This window comes from Gouania willdenowi, chromosome 10, assembly GCF_900634775.1.
Source record: "Gouania willdenowi chromosome 10, fGouWil2.1, whole genome shotgun sequence".
NCBI lineage: Eukaryota > Metazoa > Chordata > Actinopteri > Blenniiformes > Gobiesocidae > Gouania > Gouania willdenowi.
The window spans coordinates 19605845-19628378 of NC_041053.1; the positions used below are offsets into that span (position 1 = coordinate 19605845).

A 22534-nucleotide genomic window follows, 5' to 3' on the forward strand; every position below is an offset into this window, starting at 1 on the left:
ATAATAATAATTATAATAAATGAATAAATAAATAAAAAAAAAAAAACTACAAATAAATTTAATTTAAAATTATAATTGTATTTGTCTTTATAAAATTAAAAGGATTAGACTTACAATAACAAATAATTAAAACATCACACTAAACTCAGTCTATAAAAAATAGAAATAGAAGAAAGAAAGAAGAAACACAAAAGTGAACAACAAATACTATATAACTAAATTAAGTATAAATGTACATATTCTCGTTAATGTATACTCAACATGTTGATGGTTTCATTGATTTTTATCCCCTCGATTGCAGTGTTTAGATGGAAAAAGTAATCAATTGATGAACAAATATTCATCATAACCAAAAATAAAACCACTTGCTATAAATGTAATGTTGTTTTGGGATCATAGGCATTATAAGTGCGTCATGTGTGTCTCATATAAATACACGGTACCGTAAACTGTGAGGGTGCTGCGCAGTTGGTGCATTAAATAATTTTGACGCACTCACACGCATGCAAACGCACACGCACAAACGAGCGCGCGTGCAGCGAGCTCGCACGGACGCAGTGCAGCCGGGAACCGCGACGGCGAGAGAAACATAGAGGCTGCCTTAGCACACACTGAGCATGGAGGACAAGTGTTTCACCAAGGAGCTGGACGGCTGGATCGAACAGCTGAACGAGTGCAAACAGCTCACAGAGAATCAGGTCAAAATCCTGTGTGAAAAGGTAAGAGATTGCGCAGCGAGGCCGCTCCACACTCTCCATCCTGCTGGAGCGCATCATGAGCCTCTACACGCAGGGTTTGATGGTGGGGGAGCTAATGCGTGTTTGGCATCGTCTCTGACTGATCAACACCATTTGAATGCAGCTGCACGCACTCAGCGTTCATTTGAAAGGAGAAGATGGAGGGAGATGTCGGCAAAATATGTTTTCCCCAAGCTACGCCCACTGTTGGTGCCTCTTCAACTATAGAGTGCACTGGCAGGAGCACAGCAAACACGTAACACCCTGCATCCTAACCAGGCGTTTATTCATAAGATTGCCAAAGAGTTTTATTTTAGGAGCTTTTTGGAGCATTATCTCTGATACGGGGATATCAACGTCATGTTAGTTCAGAGAGCACGCACCAGAATTTGATCTTAAGTGGGCCAGACCAGTAAAATCCTGCATGACAATCCATAAATAATGATCATTATGAATTGTTATTATTTTGGTGCATTTAAGTTAATGTACATTTGGATGGTTCTCATTTATTGAACTATCTTTGTTTTTTCAAAACACATTGTGAATGATATGACATTGCTTTAAAGCTGCAGTATGTAAATTGTTTAGGCTTCATTTTGACAAAAATCTATCATCACTTTTAGGGGTGTCCTGATCTGATATTGATATCGAACATACCGATACCAGCCGATACCAGCCAGAAAAATGAATATCGGATTTTATCGGACTGCATCTAAAATCTCCGATATAAGAGCTCCGATAAGTTTCTGTTGTTTTTATCCCCGCCCTCAGTTGTTCCCATCATGACAGTAAAAAATAACTGAAGTGAACTTGAATTGTTGACAATTGTTCTCTGTTTGAGTGACATCACTTGATCAAGCCTTTTCTAACATTCCACACTACAAAATAAGAAATAATGTATGATTCGTGCTGATATCCCATAGGATCAATATAGGTATCGGCCAATACTCAAGACTGCAATATCAGTATCGTATTGGAAGTGAAAAAGTTGTAGGGACATCCATAATCACCTTTGAGCATATTGTGGTGAGCACTTGAGCACAATTCTTTCACCCAGGTGTTTGATGGGTAGGAGGTGTGATTTTAGGCCCTATATAGTGTGTTGGCATGCTATAGTGTGGGGCAGACTCCACAGAGTGAGAACAGACGGGATAAAACGCATGTAAACCTAAGAGAAGCATATCCAAGGTGGAAAAAACAGACGCAATTCATTTTGCAGTCTGGATGTGGAGTGATGTGGGTCGAGCGGCAGCTGAGAACACTGTGTTAACTTTTAAAAAGAACTATTATGCAGTTTTGCATTGTGCATTACTATGAAACCAGAATTTAAATTAATAGGCTTCTTCTTCATTTGTATTATTCCTTTATTTATTTCATTCAAGATTTATTTTTAGTTAAATTGGATTGTTTTGAATAGTTTATCAAGGGATTCTTTTGACAATGAAAAATAAAAATAAAATAATACAGTATTTTCTAAAGAAATATTTTTCAGTCATGATTTGACTACAGTCCCATTTTGTAAAATAAATCGTGAGAGAATCGTATCGTGAACCCAGTATCATGAATCGAATCGTATCGGGAGTTGAGTGAACCGTTACATCGCTACTCACTATTCTACATACTGCAGCTTTAAATTTTGCATTTGTGCATAACTTATAGAACAAAGGAACAAAATATTTAATCACAAGTAACGGGAACTGAAAAATGTATTACTTGCTTAATAAATAAAACAACTCCAAATCTAGCTATTAAAGAACAAAGTTAAAGTTAAAATACAATACTTAAGGTTGAGCAGTTAGGCACATCAATGGTGTTTTGCTGCTATCTGCTGTTCACTTGTGGGCTTTGCTATTGATAGAATGTTATCTTTGTAATGTTTACAATTACCCACAGGCCAGATTGGACAAACAGGCAATATTTATGAACAACGGTTGGTTTAAAACTCCAGAAAATATGATTTGGTCTTCCCGCATTATTCAATAAGTAGCTATAGTCATTCATAGTGGCTAGCTAACATTATGTTATAACCCTATACAGTTGAACTATTGCAGACCAAATCACTCCAGCTCATGAAGTCCACATTTCAATGTGTGAAAACTCACCATTAAACCAGTTTCAAACTCATTCAGAACAATGTGCTAAAGTAGATCATTTTCATTCACACCAGAAACTTTTCTTTTCTTTTTATCCCTTTTTTCCCCTATTCACACATTTTGCTTCTGAAGTGTCCAATCAGATTGCAGAGCCACACAGTCACCCCTGTGGCTCCGCCCCTGCACTGTCCTCTAACATTTGTGCTCACTGAACTCTTGTGTTGTGCTGGACTTCTTTCACAGGCTAAGGAGATCCTGACAAAGGAATCTAACGTACAGGAAGTGAGATGTCCAGTGACTGTGTGTGGAGATGTTCACGGACAGTTTCATGACCTCATGGAGCTGTTTAAGATTGGAGGGAGGTCACCAGACACAAACTACCTCTTCATGGGGGACTATGTGGATAGAGGTTACTATTCTGTAGAGACAGTCACACTTCTTGTTTCCCTTAAGGTGAGGATTCACCGCCTCAGTGCCTGGGCTGCTGTGGAAATGCTCATATGTGATGAGTGATGAGGTGCTGTTTTGTTTTTTCGTTGTCGGTTTTAAATGCAGTTTTGTGTTCTTAGGTAAGATTTCGGGAACGAATCACAATCCTCAGAGGGAACCACGAAAGTAGGCAGATCACACAAGTGTACGGCTTTTATGACGAGTGCTTGAGGAAATATGGAAATGCCAATGTTTGGAAGTACTTCACAGATCTGTTTGACTATCTGCCCCTCACTGCACTGGTGGATAACCAGGTGAGACTACTGTATATACCATCACCTGTAATCTGTAATTCATAACCTAAACCAAAATTAGAGGGAAGTTCTTCATGCATTTCTTCTTGGTTGTGTCAGATTTTCTGCCTCCATGGAGGATTATCCCCATCCATAGACACATTGGAACACATCAGAGCGCTGGATCGCTTACAGGAAGTTCCTCATGAGGTAAACAAAGTCCATTATGAGAAGCTATTATTAATTGGTTATCGTTGATATGATATTAACCATAGTTAAACTCTACTAGTGCTCACATTAGTTTGACGAGGTTTACTAGTGCTCAAGTAGACTTTACTAGTGAAGTAAATATTGTGACTCGTGGAACTAGTGAAGCAAAAGGTGTCACTATTAGTTCTAGTTAAGCTCAACGAGTCACTCGAAAGCATTATATAATAATAAAAGGGAGGGGTAAAGTTCATTCAGGCGCTCTATTGGCTTTTGAATATATTACAACCAATCAGGAGGCTGGATTTGGTTATAATCCCTTCTACTTCATTCATTTGCATTAGCTCTACTAGTACTACTAATGAACATTTTGTCGATACTTAAAGTATGTTACGAGTAGACACTCAAAGCCTTACCATTACTACTAGTAACACAAAATGGTCTACCAGTAGACGATTTAGTTTTATTAATAAAGTCTATTTATGTACTGGTGCGCCACAAACCTTAAGGCTACTAGTAAAACATTTTTTTTGTTTAGCAGTAGTACTAATACACTCAGTAGGGATTATAGCCAAATCCAGCCTGAATTAGCTTCTCCCTGCCCCGCTTCTTAGCTTTTAAAGCTCACTAGTGACACTTTTTGCTTCACTAATAACAAGGTGTCCACGGGATCTTAAAGATTATTTAAAGTTGATAAATCAATTGTGGGAAAATGAAGGCCCTTAAAAATGATTGGAAAAGTCTTCATCGCGATTTTATGAGGTTTTACATTTTATTGGTGTTCAAGCTTTGACTCGGTTGCGTACTCGGAGCTAGATTGCCTCGGGGCCGCGCGCGTACGGGTGCGACGTCGCGTGACAGCGAATGTTCTGGCGCAAAAACAGACGAGAAGAAAACAAAAATGGGAAAGTGCCAGTTCCCTGACTCCTAACTCAAGATGTATGAATTCAAAGTTTGGATAAAGCCAGTCAAGAATAACAACCAAGAAGCCTATTGCACACTTTGTAAGAAAATAATTAGCGTAGCATCGATGGGCATAAAGAAGGTTGGCTTTATGTCATTCGGTGCCCTAGGCAAGAGTGGACTTTGCAATTTGGTGCCCCTCCAGCAGATGGCACTCTAGGCAACCGCCTGTGTTGCCTGTCAGGAAGGCCGGCCCTGGGCATAAATGCAGTTAAAGTCGAAGAGCTGAAGTAAAGGATGAAAATCCTGCATAAAGTGTGCAACACACTGTCCAAGAGCAACACCTTGCACCGAAGGCACAAAGAAAAGCTCAAAGACACAAGATGGACACAGAGAAGCTGATTGAAAACAAATCACACAATCTCAGGCACATGTTCTAAATTTTGATCATGTTATAATAACTTCCTGTTTTCCTCGTGTTGTTACTTGTTGTGACCTGAGGGGAATGTCAATAAACCTGCCTTTAGTTTAATTTATTCTTTTGAGTTTTATTCCTTCTCAGCTTACCTCATTTCTGTTAAATTGCAAACTACAACTGTTAAAGATGTGTTGCTAACAACAACTTAAAGTGGCAATGAGGTCTTACATTGTTTTTGAATGTTTTTTTTAAAAAAAGTCTTAAAAAGGTATTGAAATTAATCTCAGGATTCCTGCATATACCCTGAATAATACTAGTGACACTGGTTACTTCATGTAAAGATAATAATAATAATAATTCATTTTATTTATTAGCGCTTTTAAAAATCACAAAGACACTTTGCAGTTACATGTGCTCCATCTTTGAGTAGAGTAGGAGTAGAGCTATACCATGGTTGGTCAAACAATCTTTCTGTGTTGTGGTGAGTTACTCTTTAGATGCAGGGTTACCACCAACAACTGAACCTTCATCTGAACATCTTTTGTTCATGCTCTAGGGTCCGATGTGTGACTTGTTATGGTCAGATCCAGATGACCGTGGAGGCTGGGGCATCTCACCCCGGGGTGCTGGTTACACCTTTGGGCAGGACATTTCCGAGACCTTCAACCATGCAAACGGCCTAACGTTGGTTTCTAGAGCTCACCAGCTGGTGATGGAGGTGCGGCTACAGTTGGATTCGCTCACTGACTCTTGATGAACGTTCAAACCCTGCTCTGACACTTGACGCTGTGAAATGTGTCTCTCTTGTTGATGTAGGGTTACAACTGGTGCCACGATCGCAATGTAGTGACGATCTTCAGCGCGCCAAACTATTGTTATCGTTGTGGAAACCAGGCTGCAATCATGGAACTGGATGACACTTTGAAGTACTCCTTGTAAGTGGCACTTGAAGCTTTATTTTATTGGACTCTTGTTCTGTTATTTAGTTTTCCCTTTGTTGTTTCAGCCTACAGTTTGACCCTGCACCACGCAGAGGGGAGCCTCATGTGACCAGGCGAACACCAGATTATTTCCTGTAAAATCTAGTGGTGGGAATGATACGAGGCTGCACAGGGGCGTGAGACCAGTAGCCCGTGTAACCCTCCTACATGTGTGCCATAACCACAATAATACACAAACCTTCATAATCAGCCAAACACTGTCGTACTTTCTACTCTTCCTGTCTGTGCATGAAGTTTTAATCACTGGAAAGGATTGCTACTCGGGACAATACTCACATTATTAAATGCTGTTATTAGTACCTGCTGGTTTGTCAGGAAAATAAATGACCCAATGCTAAAAACACAAAGTTAATTGTTCTTTTTGTCTGTGTGAGTGTTTTGAGATGATACTTTTCCATTTACACATTGTATGAAAATATGCTTTTTGTCATTTGTTGGGTTAAAAAATAAGATTGCAGTACATTTATTATCAACCACAGTTTTTCTGTCGTGCAACAAAAGGAGATTGTTTAGGAGATGTTTAATTTACAAAGTGGGAAAAGAGCATTTAATGATGTAAATGAGATTTAAGATTTGATATTTTCATTCAATTCAATCCAATCCACTTTATTTATATATCACATTTAAACAACAAAACGTTTCCAAAGTGCTACACATGAGGTCATAAAAACAATAAAACCAAAACAATGCACATGAGCTCCACCACTAAATGAGTATAAAACAATAAATAGAAATAAAAACACATAAAAAAAAAACAATAAATAGAAATGAAAGTGATTTAAATACAAATAAGAAAAACGAGCTCTGTTCTTTTTAATATGCGTTGCTGTCATTCTGAAATTACCATCATTCATTTAACGACAAGAAACACCAAATGTGTTTGAATTTACTGTTAATGTTTTGCAGCCACAGTTACAGTAAAGTTGTTGCTGCAGTTCGTGTCATCACATTATTCAGATCTCATCCACCCCCCACTAGAAGCAAGCAGACACTTAAAATCAATGCAAAGTATTAAATTGGGATCGTCAAATACCAATAATCGTTTTTTTTTTGTTTTTTTTTTTCTTTAAATGGGCAAGAAAAAAAAGTTTTTACTTCAGCTGGCTTAGTGTCAAAACAGTGGAACAAACATAAACACTCAGATTGTAGGAGAGTTAACAATTCATAATTAAATAATGCACACGAATAAATGTGACATAGACCCCTACACTGGCTGGCCTAGTCTGAACACACATTAAAAAAATAATTTCAAATCATTATGCTTAGATTATTACGTTTTTTTAGACAAGAAATGGTGAGTTTAAAAAAAAAAAAAAAAAATTTGCATAAAATAATGAAGCAAATTAAGGATTAATAAATGCAAATCTTCATTTTTTTTTTAATATTCATTTTGTATTAAATAGTCTACCCAATTTATGACCTTTTAGTAAAAAATAAAATAAAAATGTAATATTTTACAATGTGTGATGTTTGGAATGCATATTACACATAGAGACCCAAGAAAACAACACCAACCTCAGTTTTCCTGAGCTGGCCACATACAATTCTATATGTTTTCAGTCTTCCCATTCTAGTGACCTTAGGTCCTACCTTTAAAACTACCTTTAAAATATTATTTTTTATGTATACATATAACCATGGTCCTCTCTACAAGATTTTTTTGGGGTTTAAAAATACTTGAGGTTTGTCATAATTAAAATGTAAGTAATTATAGATGAAGTTTATGATGCCATTGTCCAAATTTAGACATTTCAAGTGCCTATTTTCATATGATTTTAAAACAAATACAATTCATTAAATGTTCAGACAAGGTTTTTCAGGACTTATTTTTTATCTCCTGACTTGTTTCGACTGTCAACTGCCAGTCATCCTCAGAGGTGATTGCTTTGATGTACGAGTTCTCTTATAAGGAAGGTATAAAAGCATTAAAAAAAAAAAAAAATTGTCTAAACGTATAATTTATCTTAATATATGCTATATTCATCTTCTTTGGGTTTCTTCTGTTGTTGCACCTTTTTGCACTTTGAGAGCCCAGTGTGTGGAAATCCTACAAAGTTTTACGACACGTCAATAATTAACTGCCCGTGAGTCAAGACACCGGTAACACACCAGGTACAGGCGGAAGTTGTGTTTAGCTGGTGTCACAAAATAAAAGCACGTCTTAGAGGAATAAAAGCAGCTAAAATCTGCTTTCCTCGTCTTCGGTGTGTTTTTATGTGAACATTTTAAAGTGTAGAACATAATTCGGCTGTGGTGGTGGCTCTGATGGTGTATTTCACAGTGTTTGTGCAGCCGGGCTGTGCACACAGGACTCTTACTGTGTCAGTGAGCTTTGCTGACACTGGGGGAAGTGCCTGTGTGCGCGCGTGTGTGTGTATGTGTGTGCGCGCTCTGTGGTCGTGCACACACAGACGCACACGCACGCACGCACGCACACACCGTTGCATGAACCATTAGCTGACTGCAGCCGTTCAGGGACCCTCGCACGGACTGCTGGAGCCCACCGTGCAGTGAGTATCCCCCCGATCAGGGATGTGTTCTTCTCCAAAGGTGTATGAGTGGGTCGGATCGGTACCTGTGCTGTGTGTGCGTGTGGCTGTAGGAGCGTGTGTGTGTGTGTGTGGATGTGGCAGCAGGCTGGGACTAGTTGAATCTGGGGCTCACAGCTGGAAAATGGTAAGATCAGACTCTGAGGCTGGGAAGAATAAACCGCAGTGAATGGATGACTTTAAGGATGAAGTGATGATGTGAGATGTGTGTGTGTTCCCTTCATCATCACACACACACACACACGCACACACACACACAGTTCCAGTCCAGATCTGACTGGTCTAAGTCAGGTTAGACATGTTTCCTCACAGATCGGGTTGATTTACACTGAAAAGAACAAGAATCCCGTGGATTCTCATAGAATATGGTGTACAAATGTGAATCGCGTGTTAATTCTGAACAGTGTGTGTGTGTGTGTGTGTGCGTGTGTGTGTGTGTGTGTGTGTGTGTGTGTGTGTGTGTGTGTGTGTGTGTGTGTGTGTGTGTGTAGCCTCGCAGGCTGTGTGTGATTGGTGGAGAGTGAGGAGGTGTAGGAGCTGCTCAGGGTTTAAAGATGAGAGGCCGCGACAGTCCAAAGTTCACCCCCTGATATGACTATCTATCATCACATATCTATCTGCCTCATTATTAACGCGAATAACAGGGAAACGATGAGAGGAGGCAGTGTTATCAACCTCATGCACAGGAGTGTCAAACACGCGGTCAGCGGCCCGAATCTGGGGCTCCAGTTTGGGCCCTGCCAAATCAGACTGAATCAGACTGCTGGTACATTAATGGCCGTGGCTATTCATACGGAAACTTATGAACAGACTACCTGTCTCACCTAATAATGATATTATCATCATGCAATATATATATATATATATATTTTTCCTTTCTTTTATTTATTTATTTTTTACATTTTGGCAGAAAATTGTTTGGTTGACTCTTTTTTTTAAATTTTGTTTGTATATGTATTTTTAAAGGTGGAATTTGCCGTGTTAAAATATGTTAAAATGAAAAAATTCATAAGACAAAGGTGTGATACACGTACCCATAGTTCCTGAAGCTATTGATACATTTCCGTATCAATAGCCACTTCGTACATTAATTTAGCTGAGGAGATGGAACACAATAGGTCGTAATAAGCAGATGAATCTAAATAAATCCCTGTCTGATGATCAGAGGAGCCTCATACTGTATGTGACTATTGCCCCACCTGTATATCAGAATCAGAATTACTATATACATCCCAGGAGGGAATGACTTGTGTTACAGAGGCTCACGAAATATTGCAAGTGAAAATAATAAACACTAAACAAAGAAAGAAGAAAAGAAAGAGAAAGAAAGACATTCATCTTTAAGTAAAAGACAGTTAATGAAATAAGGATTAAATACAAGTGCACACATTACAGTATACAACAATAATAATACAAATGTACAAATGTACAAATATAACACAGATATATACCTGAATCAAAGCTGTCAGGTTACAGTAATGCATTGTACAGTTTAATCGCCACAGGCAGGAATGATTTAATTTAATTTAAATCACTGCTTCTGTAAAAACCTCAGTTTGTAGATTGAAAATGGAAATTACTATTATTAATAATAACAACAAAGGACATTACCTCAAATTGATATTATCATTATATATATATTTTTATTTTTTTAACATTTTGGCTGAAAATTGTTTGATTAATTCCTTTATATATATATATATATATATATATATATATATTTACAAAAACCTAGAATTTCAGAGGTGAACAAAATTCATGTTAAACCTAAACCTGAGACGTATATGTATTTACCGTGTAAATACATATATATACACACATGTTCCCGAGATGTAGTTGTAGTTATTTACACATTTTATAGTTTAAAAATAGAGAACATTAAGGTTGAGTTGATTAGGATGATTATTCTATCATAACTAAACAGGCTGTTTATGGCTCTGATGTCACATGTTTTAGTGCATTTTCTTAACCAGAGAAAGAGAAAGCGATGCGTTGTCATCGTCTCCTGAGAGTTTATTTCATTTTAAAGAAACACAATACATTCTTTATCCCAAACAGGATGAGCATCTCCTGATTATATGTAATTACATCAGACAGCTTTGTTGCACTTTCTCTGTGGCTTCACGTTAACGGCTCTAAATGTTTAAAACCAGCTCAGACTGGAGCTGCATGTCGTACAAGTACACAACCAACGTCTTTTCAGAGTCCAATGTTCAGTCAGGGCATACAGTTTGTGCCTGATTAAAAAGAACAAGAGTATCGGTGCTAAAACACGATTTAAAATCTAAAGGCTGGATGAAACAATCACAAAAACAAAACAAAAAGTGTGACAATAACAAATACATGAACATAATATTTAATTACTTTTTCTTCCTTTGCGTACAGTCGAGTAAAACTGTCTTATAATACTTAGCGACTTTACTAAAGGGCTTTAGTGAATCTTTATCACATATTTAGGATTTTCCACCTTTTTGCTCCTTTAAATGAAAAAGCCCTGGGAAATCTGGCATACCAGCACTCATAAGAACATGTTTTCTTTAACAGGAATGTGTCTGGTTGGACTCCAGACTGTGAAGTGATAATAAACCAGTACAGCTGCTGGTGGTAACCACATACTGGGATTTTCCTCATTATTGTGTATATGGATATGTGTAGTTTATCATTTTAAAATCAGCGCTTTTACGTGTCCTTCCACCCATTGTTGCAGACGGCTTTGTCACTTTTTTTGCAGCCTCAGTTTGGGGGTTGGTGTGTGTGACTATATAATAGGGCTTTGCAGTTTAGGGCCTTTCAGTCCTTGTTTCAGGTCAGCATTACCATAGCAACGATATGCTGAATTTGTGGCCTGGTAATCAAAGAAAGGAGCTTTGCTTTTCATGCGTCGACCCTTGCTGACTCAACTGCCATGACTGGAGGGCTGTGTGGCTGTTTGCCAGAGGTGGCGGTTGATTTACTATCAGACAGGTTTCACTGAGCAGACTCAGTGTCACACTATGCACTGAACATCAGGCTTAGGGTCAATTACATTTTCCATTTACAATTACATCTTAGAATATCCATGCTCAATTACAACTTAATCACGACTACAGTGATGCCATTTTTTCCAATTTCAATTATTATTTTTCCCCTGAGAGTCAATTACATTTTCAATTACTAAAGGTACATTATAATAGTCACAATTACTGAGCCTTTAATAAATAACCCTTATTAACTGTAACCTTCCTCTTGTGTTAGCTTCCTGTTAGCATCTCTAATGATAACGCGTCAGTTTGACCCATGTATTAAATCAGCTGTAAAATACACTAATTTGTTACTCATCGCTTGGTTTCCTTGTTAGTAGGGCTGCACAATTAATCCAATTTTAATCGTGATTTTAAAAATGACTAAAGTGGGTCTAATATCCTGAGAAAAAAAACACCCCGTACACCACATGTAATAAATACGTAAATGACCCCCCAACATCTGCTTTCTATGTGGCACATTCGCACGGGATAACCGAAGCCTGAGATTTTGCTGAACATGACGGACATCTGAAAAACGTGACTGTGAAACGTGTGAGTTGATGTTAAAACTAATTCACAGGCTTTTGACCACAGCTCGGTGCTGTGTTAGTGCTAGCGTTAGCCAGCTGAATTAAATAAAAGGCTACGAGCAGAAAAAAAACCTCTTCTTTCTTACCATGTCACGGTCTGAGTTTACCTCGTACTGAGATTGATGAGCATAAATGCACGCATGCTCACTACCGGAAAAAAATGGGAAAAAAAGTAATTCAGATTTGTTTATTTTTGTTTTCAAAGTAAACAGACGCGTGTTTTATTCGTTTTTTTGGACACTGGAAACAAAACAACGCGTAATCACGCATCAGATCCTGCCCATTTCTATCCAAATCACAGAGATGCCTATTTGCATTAGATTAGTATTATCACAGGATCTCGGAGGTCAAATATAGTAGGTAATTTGCGGGGGAATTTTTACTTTACAAATTACTGACATGGCCGATTCGCACTGAATTAACATCACAGACATTCTCCGCAATTATTACAAATCGCATGTGGTCCCTAGGTAAACCTGTTTATACTGTCAGATTTCATCCCATTTCAGATGATGTTAGCTTTGTTTGCTGAAAATGTTCATGCGTTGACGATGACATGAATAATAGATAATCAAAACTGTAAGGCCTTCTCTTGCCTTCTCATTTCAAATTCACCAAACCCTTCTGAGCTGTGACTGTTAACACCTCATTCACTTTCAATGCGGCATTCGGTGCATGTTTTGGCCTGGAAAGAGTGTGTGTTTCAGAAAGTAGTAATTTTTACACTGAACAGCAGGTATGGGCACTTTTTTGGCAAATGTTACAATTTCCTGTCCTGCCTTTGTGAAACCAAGGGGGTTTATTGCCTGTTCTAAATGAACCATCTCCTCGGTGACAATGAACATGTCAATCACACCTAAAAGGAATAGCCAATCAGATTGTCTCAGATCAGATGTGCTCACTTTACATTTTGTCATGTAAAAAATACTTTACTTTTCTGTAACTTACCTTGAATATGTTAAAACTAGGTAAAGACAACAAGGAATTAGTTTAGTGTTTTGGCTATCTCAGAAAGCTGCAGATGTATGCTAGCCTATATTACAGTGCTAAATATGAAACCTCCCACTATTTCTATAGTAATACATACTTCCTACAGGCACTGCACTAGTGATGAATAATTGTGATTACAATATTGACTAAAATAATTGTGATTATCATTTTGGCCATGATTGTGCAGCCCTACTTGTTAGGCTTCCTAATCCATGAAAATATTGGTATTAATATATTTGGTGTGGTCATCTGAGCCTTTTTTCTGTGTGTGTATAGCCCCAGATTTCATTTATTTTTTAAAAAATAGTAAAATTGTCCTGAGGAGAAATGACAGGTAGTGGGAAAACGTGCAATGACAAATATAACTACGTCATAACTGTAATTAATGATCAATTACGCAATTACTATTTTAAGTTGAGCCCAACCCTGGTGGCCATTGTAATGCTTTCTGTTTGCAGATAAAGATGGCAGTAGAGATTTCCACATCCATCAACATTAAGGAGCCCAGGTGGGATCAGAGCACCTTCGTAGGACGAGCCAAGCACTTTTTCACCGTCACAGATCCCAGGAACGTCCTCCTCACCAACGAACAACTCGGACATGCACACAAAATCATCACTGACTACAGGTACTGCTGTTTCCTGCTGCCAGGGTTGGGCTCAATTATATTTTTAATCGCGTAATTGATAATTAAAGACACTCACGTAGTAATTATAGTTGTAATTGTAATTTTAAAAATCTACTGCTGTCTTCATTGCAAATAAATTGTAATTGAGTTTAGATAATTGACTTTGTAATTGGAATTGCCATGAAAATTCCATAAAAATTGCCAATTGTAATTTAAAGCTAAACTGGGGAACCATGTTACAGTTCTATGTACAGGTCTACACATATGTAGATAATAATTAATAAAGTGTGTTTCATATCAAGCTTTCCCCCATTTTACCATTAATATTTTTATTGATTAGGAAGCCTAACAAGGTAACCAATAGATAGGAAATAAATTAGATGATTGATATTTATTTTTAGTGTATTTTACAGCTGATTTAGGACGTGATGCTAACAGAAGGCTAACGTAAGAGGAAGGTTAACTTTTATTAGGTTATTTATTTCTGGTTTGTTGATTGTGATGAATTGTAATTGAACTTTATTAATTGAGAATGTAATCATAATTGACTTTCCAAGGATAAAAAGTAGAAAGTGTCCATTTGTACGGTTGCCGTATGGACGACCCCCATTGCTATTGATACGGTTACCGAAGTAGAAGTACGTAACGTCATAGGGTTAGGGTTAGGGTTAGGGTTAGGGTAATTCTAATTGTTACTGAAAAATGTAATTGAGCCCAACCCTGCCAGCTGCTCACATTTCAGAAACTCTAGTAAACTCAACCTTTTAATCCTTGAGATGAACTGGTCTACTGTTCCTTTACCTATAGGCAAGGCATCGTGTCTCCAGGGCTGACAGAGGACGAGCTGTGGAGGGCCAAATATGTGTTTGACTCAGCCTTCCATCCTGACACCGGAGAGAAGATGATCCTGATCGGCCGCATGTCGGCCCAGGTCCCGATGAACATGACTATCACCGGGTGCATGATGACATTCTACAGGCAAGAACCTGCAGACTGGGATTGTGGGAATGGAACCGTCACACCCTAACAACTCTATAAATAACAACACCTAACATTGCACTGCTGCCACAGCTGGCAGTCGTCGTTTGGTTTGGCCCTGAGGGACAATTAGAGGATTCAAAACCTTTCCTTTCAGGTTTTAGGGAAACTCGTTTTCCTTTTAGAGTAGAGGTGACTAATCTAACCGACTAATCTAAATGTACACACTTATCAGCCGTTATATTGTAATTGTTCACAGGTAAAGTAAATTACACACAGCACCAGAATTCCAAGAGTGTTGATCTTAATTTAACGGTGGGCCCTAATATTTGTTGTGCAAGCACAACCAGAATCTGCTCATGTATGTTCAATGGGGGCCACCAGGCTTTAATGGGGCAGCCAGACTAATTCTGAGGAACTATTCTAGTTCCTCAGAGGTTAGATACTCTTTAGATTAGATTGCACCAAAATTAAATTTATTGGCCAAAACCAAAAACCGAAAATGAGTAAAATAAGGCCAAAAATTAAAACACCGAAATAAATTATTTGGCCAGGTATTAGTACCAGTGCATTTATGGTTATGACTATGTACTAACCTCACAAAAATCAAGGCAATGCTTCTGCATAAATGGATATTAATGCTTCACAGAATAAATCAATAAATTAAAAAAAGAAAACGCTTATTCCACCAATGTATAAATGAAATAAAATAGAAAAAAGAAATGTTTAACTTGACCCCACTCATGTGTACATTAGATAATATTGTACGGGCGTATAACTAACTGGGCTGCTGAAAGACAGTCAAATTAAATATGTTTTCTCATTAAATCACAAAGTGAATTTAAGTTCCAGATGAAGAGCAGCTTCTCTGCTTTATCACAGTAAAGACCATCTCAACCTCTGCTTACAAAACTACATTTTTGGTGAATCACTACTTTAAATAACTGATTGGTGTAGATCAGACATGGGAAACTGGTGGGCCGAGGGCCATATGCAGCCCTCGACCTAATCTTGTGTGGTCCCCAAAGTAAATGCACAAATGACTCCAAATAAACAACTAAAATGGAAACAAAAAACACTAATGTGACTCCAAAAACACACAAAATTCCAATGAAACAAGAGCACTCATTGAGCAAAAACCTCTGCCAAGCACCAAATATCGTCTTTGCCAGATATTGGCAGTTATCTGCATCAATGATCCTGATCATGGCACCAAGATCATTCACACTTTAAAGGATTTTAACACATTTCTATTCCCATTATTTACGACACAGTAGGTCTAACTGTTTGAGCATCCCCATTCATTTGAAAAATTGCGATGAAATACTCAGTCTGGATTTGATACGCTTGAAACTGCTCAATTAATGCTCAGTTTCTTCCTTATTCTAAATGCTGACATGAATGTTGATGACTTTGCCATCAGACAATAGCATTTCCGTCGCCCCCACTCTGACAAAAGTTGCCCATCTGAGATATATAGTTAAGTAATTAAAAGAAAAAAAGTTCCTTATCTTTGGTTTAGATTTATGACCGTTTAAATCTCATGTATATGTTACATATTAATATGTTATAGCTGCCATATACATGCAGTGGTATACTTATATTTTATGGTAATGTACAGATACTACAGTATGCTTCAACAGGTATGGGAAGTCTTGCTGCAAAATAGTGATCTTGTTTTTTCAACATCAAAGTCTGAACCCAATTAACAAAATATTTTCATGCATTTGGAAGGCTTGGTAGTTGCTGTGAGGTTTGGTTCCAAATTCATGGTCTTAGCGTTTCAAAGTGTCAGGATAATTCAGGTCTGGGGGTGGTAGGTTCTATGCCAGGGGTGGCCAAAGGGTAGGAAAGCTTTAGTGCAATATTTACACAAGCAGTGTTGATTTAAAGAAACTAAGTAGACATTAGTGTCATGCTAACTTTAGCTGGAAGTCTTCCCTAAAGTTTGTCTTTGTCACGCAGCTGAATATTGGAGACAAAACAATAATCCGGTACATGCTGTCCAGTGAAGGCAGACAGACACAGAGCAGACAATTACATCTTAATCCTCGTAAAATACTCAAATCACACTTGTTTTCTGCTTCTTCCTTTTTGACGTTTTGTTGTTGTTTTCACAGGACGACTCCAGCTGTGCTGTTCTGGCAGTGGATCAATCAGTCTTTCAACGCCATTGTCAATTACACCAACAGGAGTGGAGATGCTCCCATCACAGTCAGGTAAACACACACACACACACACACAGTTGAGCAGTGTGTAATGGGACTGTGCTTTCTGCAGTCAGCTTGGAACAGCGTACGTGTCTGCCACCACAGGAGCCGTGGTCACAGCTCTGGGACTGAACGCACTGACAAAGGTATATATATATATATATATATATATATATTAACCGTATACACATTAGTAAGTCAATATAGACCTTTGCTGACATTGTGTGGCTTCACTTCCTGTTTTCGTGCTTTTTCCTTGTTCTGTCAGCACGTTTCACCTCTGATTGGACGCTTTGTGCCGTTTGCTGCTGTAGCCGCTGCCAACTGTATTAACATCCCACTGATGAGACAGAGGTGAGAGCTCAGAGAACCTCAGGGCCACGCCCTCTACAGATCACACAATAACAATGGTTCCAAAAAAAATACTAGGACGATAATTAGAGCAGTCAGAGAACGCAAACCTCCGTCAAACGTCAAATATCCTCTTTGCCGGATATTGGCAGTTACTGTATCTGGATCAGTGATCCTGATCATTCACACAAGGAATGACTATGCCCATGAATAACCATACAGTAGGTCCAAATGGTAGGTCCCCCATTTTTCGAAAAATGAAATGCACAGTCCGTGACTGATCCAGATTAAAATCTGTGTGATAATTGAGGCACCAAACGGACATAACTGAGTCAAATGTCGTAAAGATCAGTCAATTACAAACTGAGATATCAATATTTGAAATTTTGCCAATGTTGATGCAGAATCACTATATTGATCCAGATCCCCACCAAAACTCAATGGAATTTTCCATCGCGTAAAGTTGATATAATCCTGCTAACATACAAACGAACAAATAAATGAGATGAAAATATGACCTCCTTAATACACTTGATAACACAGGTCTGATTAAGTTTGATAAAAATCAATCTTTTTTTTTTTAAATTTTTTTTTTAGGTAAGCGTCTAGTTTTTAAAACCATGTTTTTAATCCTGTATTTGAATTGTTTTCAACTTCTTATATTATCTGTGCCATTATTGTAGTTATACAAAGATTTGTACCATCATAGGATACAGTATATGATCTTACTCGGTTTATTCAAACGGTAACACTTTATTTGAAGTTTTGTACATAAGGCTGACATTACGCTGTTGTTATTAGGACCAGACACCTGTCATTAGAATGAATTACGTGTCATGAAGGCTGTCATTAAGTGTTGATCGTTACCCTAACCCTACCTAAGCCCACTAGATCCCTCCACCTAACCCAAAAATGCCAACATAGCTCCAAAGGCGTCATAATTTAATGAATGACACTTAATGACAACCTTCCAGACATTGATTTGAAATGGTCAAAACCAGAGTAAATACAGTATATGATGTATATCCAGAGTTAGTCAAATAAAATATATCTTATTGTTTTCGCAAACCCATAATCGGTTTTTGTATCACAAACTTAATGTAATGTCCCACTGTTTTTATCTTCAGCTCATCAGTTTTATCACCGTCCCCACTGATCAAGCATGTCGTTCTAATCCAGTTTGTTTGTTATTTCGTCTGCAGAGAACTCCAGCACGGTATTCCCATAACAGATGAGAATGATAACAGGTTAGGAGAGTCAACAAAAGCTGCACAACAGGCCATCTCTCAGGTGGTGGTCTCCAGGATTCTCATGGCTTCTCCTGGAATGGGTACAAACATCTTTGTTTCTTCAGTGGTTTAGAAATGTAAACCTGAGGGTATTGATCTTGTTCTGCCACTTCTGGCAACAGTTCCTTGAAGTAAAATTGTTGTGGTTTTGTGTTTTCTCTGAAATGATGTTGTGGGGTGATGTTTCAATCCATGTGTTTGCAGCCATTCCTCCATTTTTGATGAACCATTTGGAAAAGAAAGCCTTCCTGAAGGTAGGTGTGATGACTTTGGACTTCAACCTCCCTGACACGCAACCATTGTGAACATCTTACATGGTGGGAGCCAATTGGCTCCTTCTAATGGTGATCAGCACACATCACATCAGAGGGCTGAAAAGCAGTGACGCCATGAGGCCACTCAGCACAGGAATGCACCGCTGTCTTTGTTCTCCTGACTGGGCTTTTTTCTGCTGGTCTTTTCAGAGGTTCCCATGGATGAGTGCACCTATTCAAGTCACCCTAGTGGGATTCTGGTGAGTTGTCACAGACGGGACCACCTTATCAGCCGTCACGTGTGATCCCTGTTTCTCACTCAAAGCCATGGTCTGATATCAACAGCTACTGTACATGATGTCACCTTAAATGCAGCAACACACAGCTCAGGTTACGATGCAGATAATAACACGTGAAGAATGTTTGATATTCTTTCAGAAAAACGTGATGTTTATCCTGATGTTGTTGTAGCTCCAGTGATTAAATGGAAAACCTAAATTTCACGCAGCTTTCCAAAATAACCATCCAAATACTGCCTTGTTGTTTTTTTTAATGTAGTTTTTTTTCATGCTTTGCCACCTTTTACCTGGAGCTCAGTGTGACTACTTAAGTCATGCAACGCTTGGTCACTTTAGCAGTGTAGGACCCACAACTATTACTGTGCTAAACATATTGTGGACAGGGCAGTACGGTTCATAACAGTGGGGATTTGAAAATTTGGATTTTAAACATTTAACTTTTCAGCTTGTAATGATGTGTGTGTGTGTGTGTGTGTGTGTTTTCAGCCTGGTGTTTGCCACGCCGCTGTGCTGTGCACTGTTCCCTCAGAAGAGGTGAGTGTCTCACTGTAATAGAAGGAGACGGCGTGCATTAGTTCACATTAGTGGCATTAATGCAAGGCAAAAAGTACGGATGTAGAGCAGTGATGGGTACCTTTATCACACTGAGGATTGTCTGATCCGAGGGCCACATTATAAACATTCATGTCAGGATTTACATTAACGACCAGTCTGAGCAATAATACAGGAGACAACAAAGTGCTGTGTTCTATACTTAAGTGTGTTTTTGCTGTCATTTTCTGATTTTTTTTGTTATCATTTTGTGTTTCAAAGCAGTGGTTCCCAAACTTTTCACACTCCTGTACCCCTTCAGACGTTTACCTTGAAGCCATGTACCCCCTACTCCTGCACACTTAAAAACATAATAATGTATTGTCACATAAAACGTAGCCATACAGCACAAATCTGGACCTTTAGACCATCAAATTCAGCCTGCTAGAGAAAGTTAAAAAGACATAAAAAAAAAACATAAATTATTGTCCAGATTATTAAATAATTCAGTTGTAGATAAATTAGCTCAGATATCTAAATACACAAATTCAATGTATATTTCACAGTATTTGGAGAATCGCAATTTTCCCATGGTTTTTTCTCATGACTGCAGTCATTTTAAATGTAATATTTTCAAATAAATTTTCCTGCAATTATTTAACATAATTTCCGCAACTTAAATAAAAATTGGTCGCAAAATTAATTGAATTTGAAAGAGAAAATCCTGCAGGGACTGATGTAACTTATTGCTTGGATATTGTTGGTGCCTTACATACTTTACACAATGTATAAATCATACAAAAAGTACAAACTTGGATACATTAATCAGTGTTTTTTAAATTTTTAATCACATACACCTTATGACAATTTGCGTATTCCTGTGGGTACCCGGCCGTACCCCCCCCACTTTGGGAACCTAGGTTTTAGAGGTCATTTTTGTATGTTCTATTGTCATTTGTGTGTTTTTAGTGTAATTTTGTGTTTTTGGTGTCCTTTTTGGGTTTTTTTCTGTCATTTTTTGTGTTTTTGGAGAACATTTCTGCACTTTACAAAATTATGCCGATGTCCTATATGGCCCCTGGGCCACCACTTGCTCATGACCGGTTAATTTTTAATATTTTTTTTTGTCATACTGCCAAAGTACTGTATCTATACATACAGTACATTTTTAATACTAATAAAGGTTGTAAGGTTAAATGCATGTTTTTTCTACGGTAACGATGATACATTTAGCTAAGTTAGGAGGGCCTGGGGATCCAAACTCACTTAGGGCCCTGATTTGACACCTGTCCTCACTCTGACCTGTCATCAAAACTTGAGAGCCATGTGTAAAGCATGTGGTAACACTACTATATCTCACACAACTCAGCGACCTGCTCTCTACATGTGCATATGTCACAGCACAGAGCTCTATTTTTTTTAACATGAGGCCAGCCTTCCATTCATCTTATGAGCATCCATTTGTGTGTCTTTCGAGACTCATCACCTGACCGTTGAGCTGTGTCAACAAGAAACGCAAAGATATACAGCTCTACACCGCAGTGCTGAACGTCTACGGAGTTAGATAGCACCATGATTATTACCAATACACACATTTCTATCAAAGATGCGTCGATGCTGTGAAGCAGCTAACTAAGAAGACTTCTGACAAATGAGTTGTTATTTACAGGGAGCCAACATTATGTCGGCCACAGATTTTGTCACAACACCTATTTACGCCGGAAGTGAAAATCACTATGTTTAATGAAAGATTACGAACAAACCGAGAATATTTGGCTCTTTTCTTATCAGACATCAACATGAAATAAAGTTGTCTGGTTTATTCAAAAAGAGCAGAGTCAGCTCTTTTAGAACAACGTTGAATGCACCCTTTCAGACTAATCATAGCACTAGAATCCATATCACAGCTCGTCTGAGTAGCTTTCAGGATGATTTGCTTCATGAAAAGTTACATAATGCCAACAACGCCTGACTTTCTTCTTCTTTCTGATGCAGCTCAATAGCAGTGAGCCGCCTGGAGCCGGCGCTGCAGGAGAAGATCAGGGCCAGTCACCCTGGAGTGGAGAGAGTTTACTTCAACAAAGGCCTATGAGTGTGAGTGTGTGTGTATGGTGTGTGTGTGTGTGTGTGTGTGTGCGCTCGCCTCCTCGTCCAGACACTGCCACAGCTGTCGGCTCACATCTTGCCTCTCGGCCTGATCTCATCACTCAGCGTGCCAAAGTTAGGACTCCCCCCCGCTCCCCCCCTAGCCGATGGATGCGCGAGAACTCCCTCTCCCAGTCAGTCTGTGGTTCGTTGATTTTGTCAAAGTGATTGTTGATATTAATGGAACCGCTCGGGAAGACGTTCTCTGACTGGGCTGGATAAGAAGCTCGATGTTTCTCCTGACAGGTGTATCGTGTAGGATTGTTGAAGTAGACATGTTTTCCTGTGAGGTATCTGTTGATTATTCGTCTGCACCACAACCATCATCTCCACAGGACACAAATCTCTCTGCAGTTTCTGCACTTGCCAAAACTCTTTAAGACCTCTATCAACCATGACGACCTGTTTTGTGTATTTAAAAGAATGATAGCGTCTTGAAATCTGTTCATTTTGCCAAACAGGAATATCCACCTGGCTCAATTCTGCCTTTAAAATGTGACATTATAACCAAGGATGAACCAACACGGTGCTATTAGGTGTCTTATTATTTCAGTAATTATTGATCATTATAGCATTACCACACTGATTCTACCCTATATAGAAGAGATGGGCAACTTCTGGCACAGCGGCGGTCACA

At 38.5% G+C, this 22534-nt stretch overlaps 2 protein-coding genes across 2 annotated transcripts; both read left to right on the top strand.

Annotated features, from left to right (window-relative positions):
* The first annotated feature begins 462 nt into the window (after positions 1-462).
* Positions 463-6428, top strand: LOC114471089 (serine/threonine-protein phosphatase 2A catalytic subunit beta isoform-like). The gene is made up of 7 exons (XM_028459667.1): positions 463-719; positions 3074-3283; positions 3400-3573; positions 3673-3762; positions 5637-5798; positions 5897-6015; positions 6087-6428. Exons 1-7 carry the CDS (start codon positions 618-620, stop codon positions 6157-6159), a joined length of 930 nt encoding a protein of 309 aa, XP_028315468.1. The 5' UTR covers positions 463-617; the 3' UTR covers positions 6160-6428.
* A 2029-nt stretch (positions 6429-8457) lies between these two features.
* Positions 8458-21996, top strand: sfxn1 (sideroflexin 1). Its single transcript, XM_028459409.1, has 11 exons — positions 8458-8591; positions 13671-13840; positions 14648-14818; positions 16939-17037; positions 17099-17174; positions 17297-17382; positions 18582-18709; positions 18873-18922; positions 19133-19182; positions 19708-19755; positions 21748-21996. The coding sequence occupies exons 2-11, from the start codon at positions 13677-13679 to the stop codon at positions 21842-21844; spliced, it is 969 nt and encodes a 322-aa protein (XP_028315210.1). The 5' UTR covers positions 8458-8591; positions 13671-13676; the 3' UTR covers positions 21845-21996.
* The last annotated feature ends 538 nt before the right edge of the window (positions 21997-22534 follow it).

Bases quoted from the DNA above. Each gene is read 5' to 3' on its own strand.
- LOC114471089 (XM_028459667.1), top strand. From the start codon at position 618: ATGGAGGACAAGTGTTTCACCAAGGAGCTGGACGGCTGGATCGAACAG. The intron at 3,284-3,399 runs GTGAGGATTCAC...TTGTGTTCTTAG, and splicing joins CACTTCTTGTTTCCCTTAAG to GTAAGATTTCGGGAACGAAT. The intron at 3,763-5,636 runs GTAAACAAAGTC...TTCATGCTCTAG, and splicing joins TACAGGAAGTTCCTCATGAG to GGTCCGATGTGTGACTTGTT.
- sfxn1 (XM_028459409.1), top strand. From the start codon at position 13,677: ATGGCAGTAGAGATTTCCACATCCATCAACATTAAGGAGCCCAGGTGG. The intron at 14,819-16,938 runs GCAAGAACCTGC...TTGTTTTCACAG, and splicing joins TGCATGATGACATTCTACAG to GACGACTCCAGCTGTGCTGT. The intron at 17,038-17,098 runs GTAAACACACAC...TGCTTTCTGCAG, and splicing joins GATGCTCCCATCACAGTCAG to TCAGCTTGGAACAGCGTACG.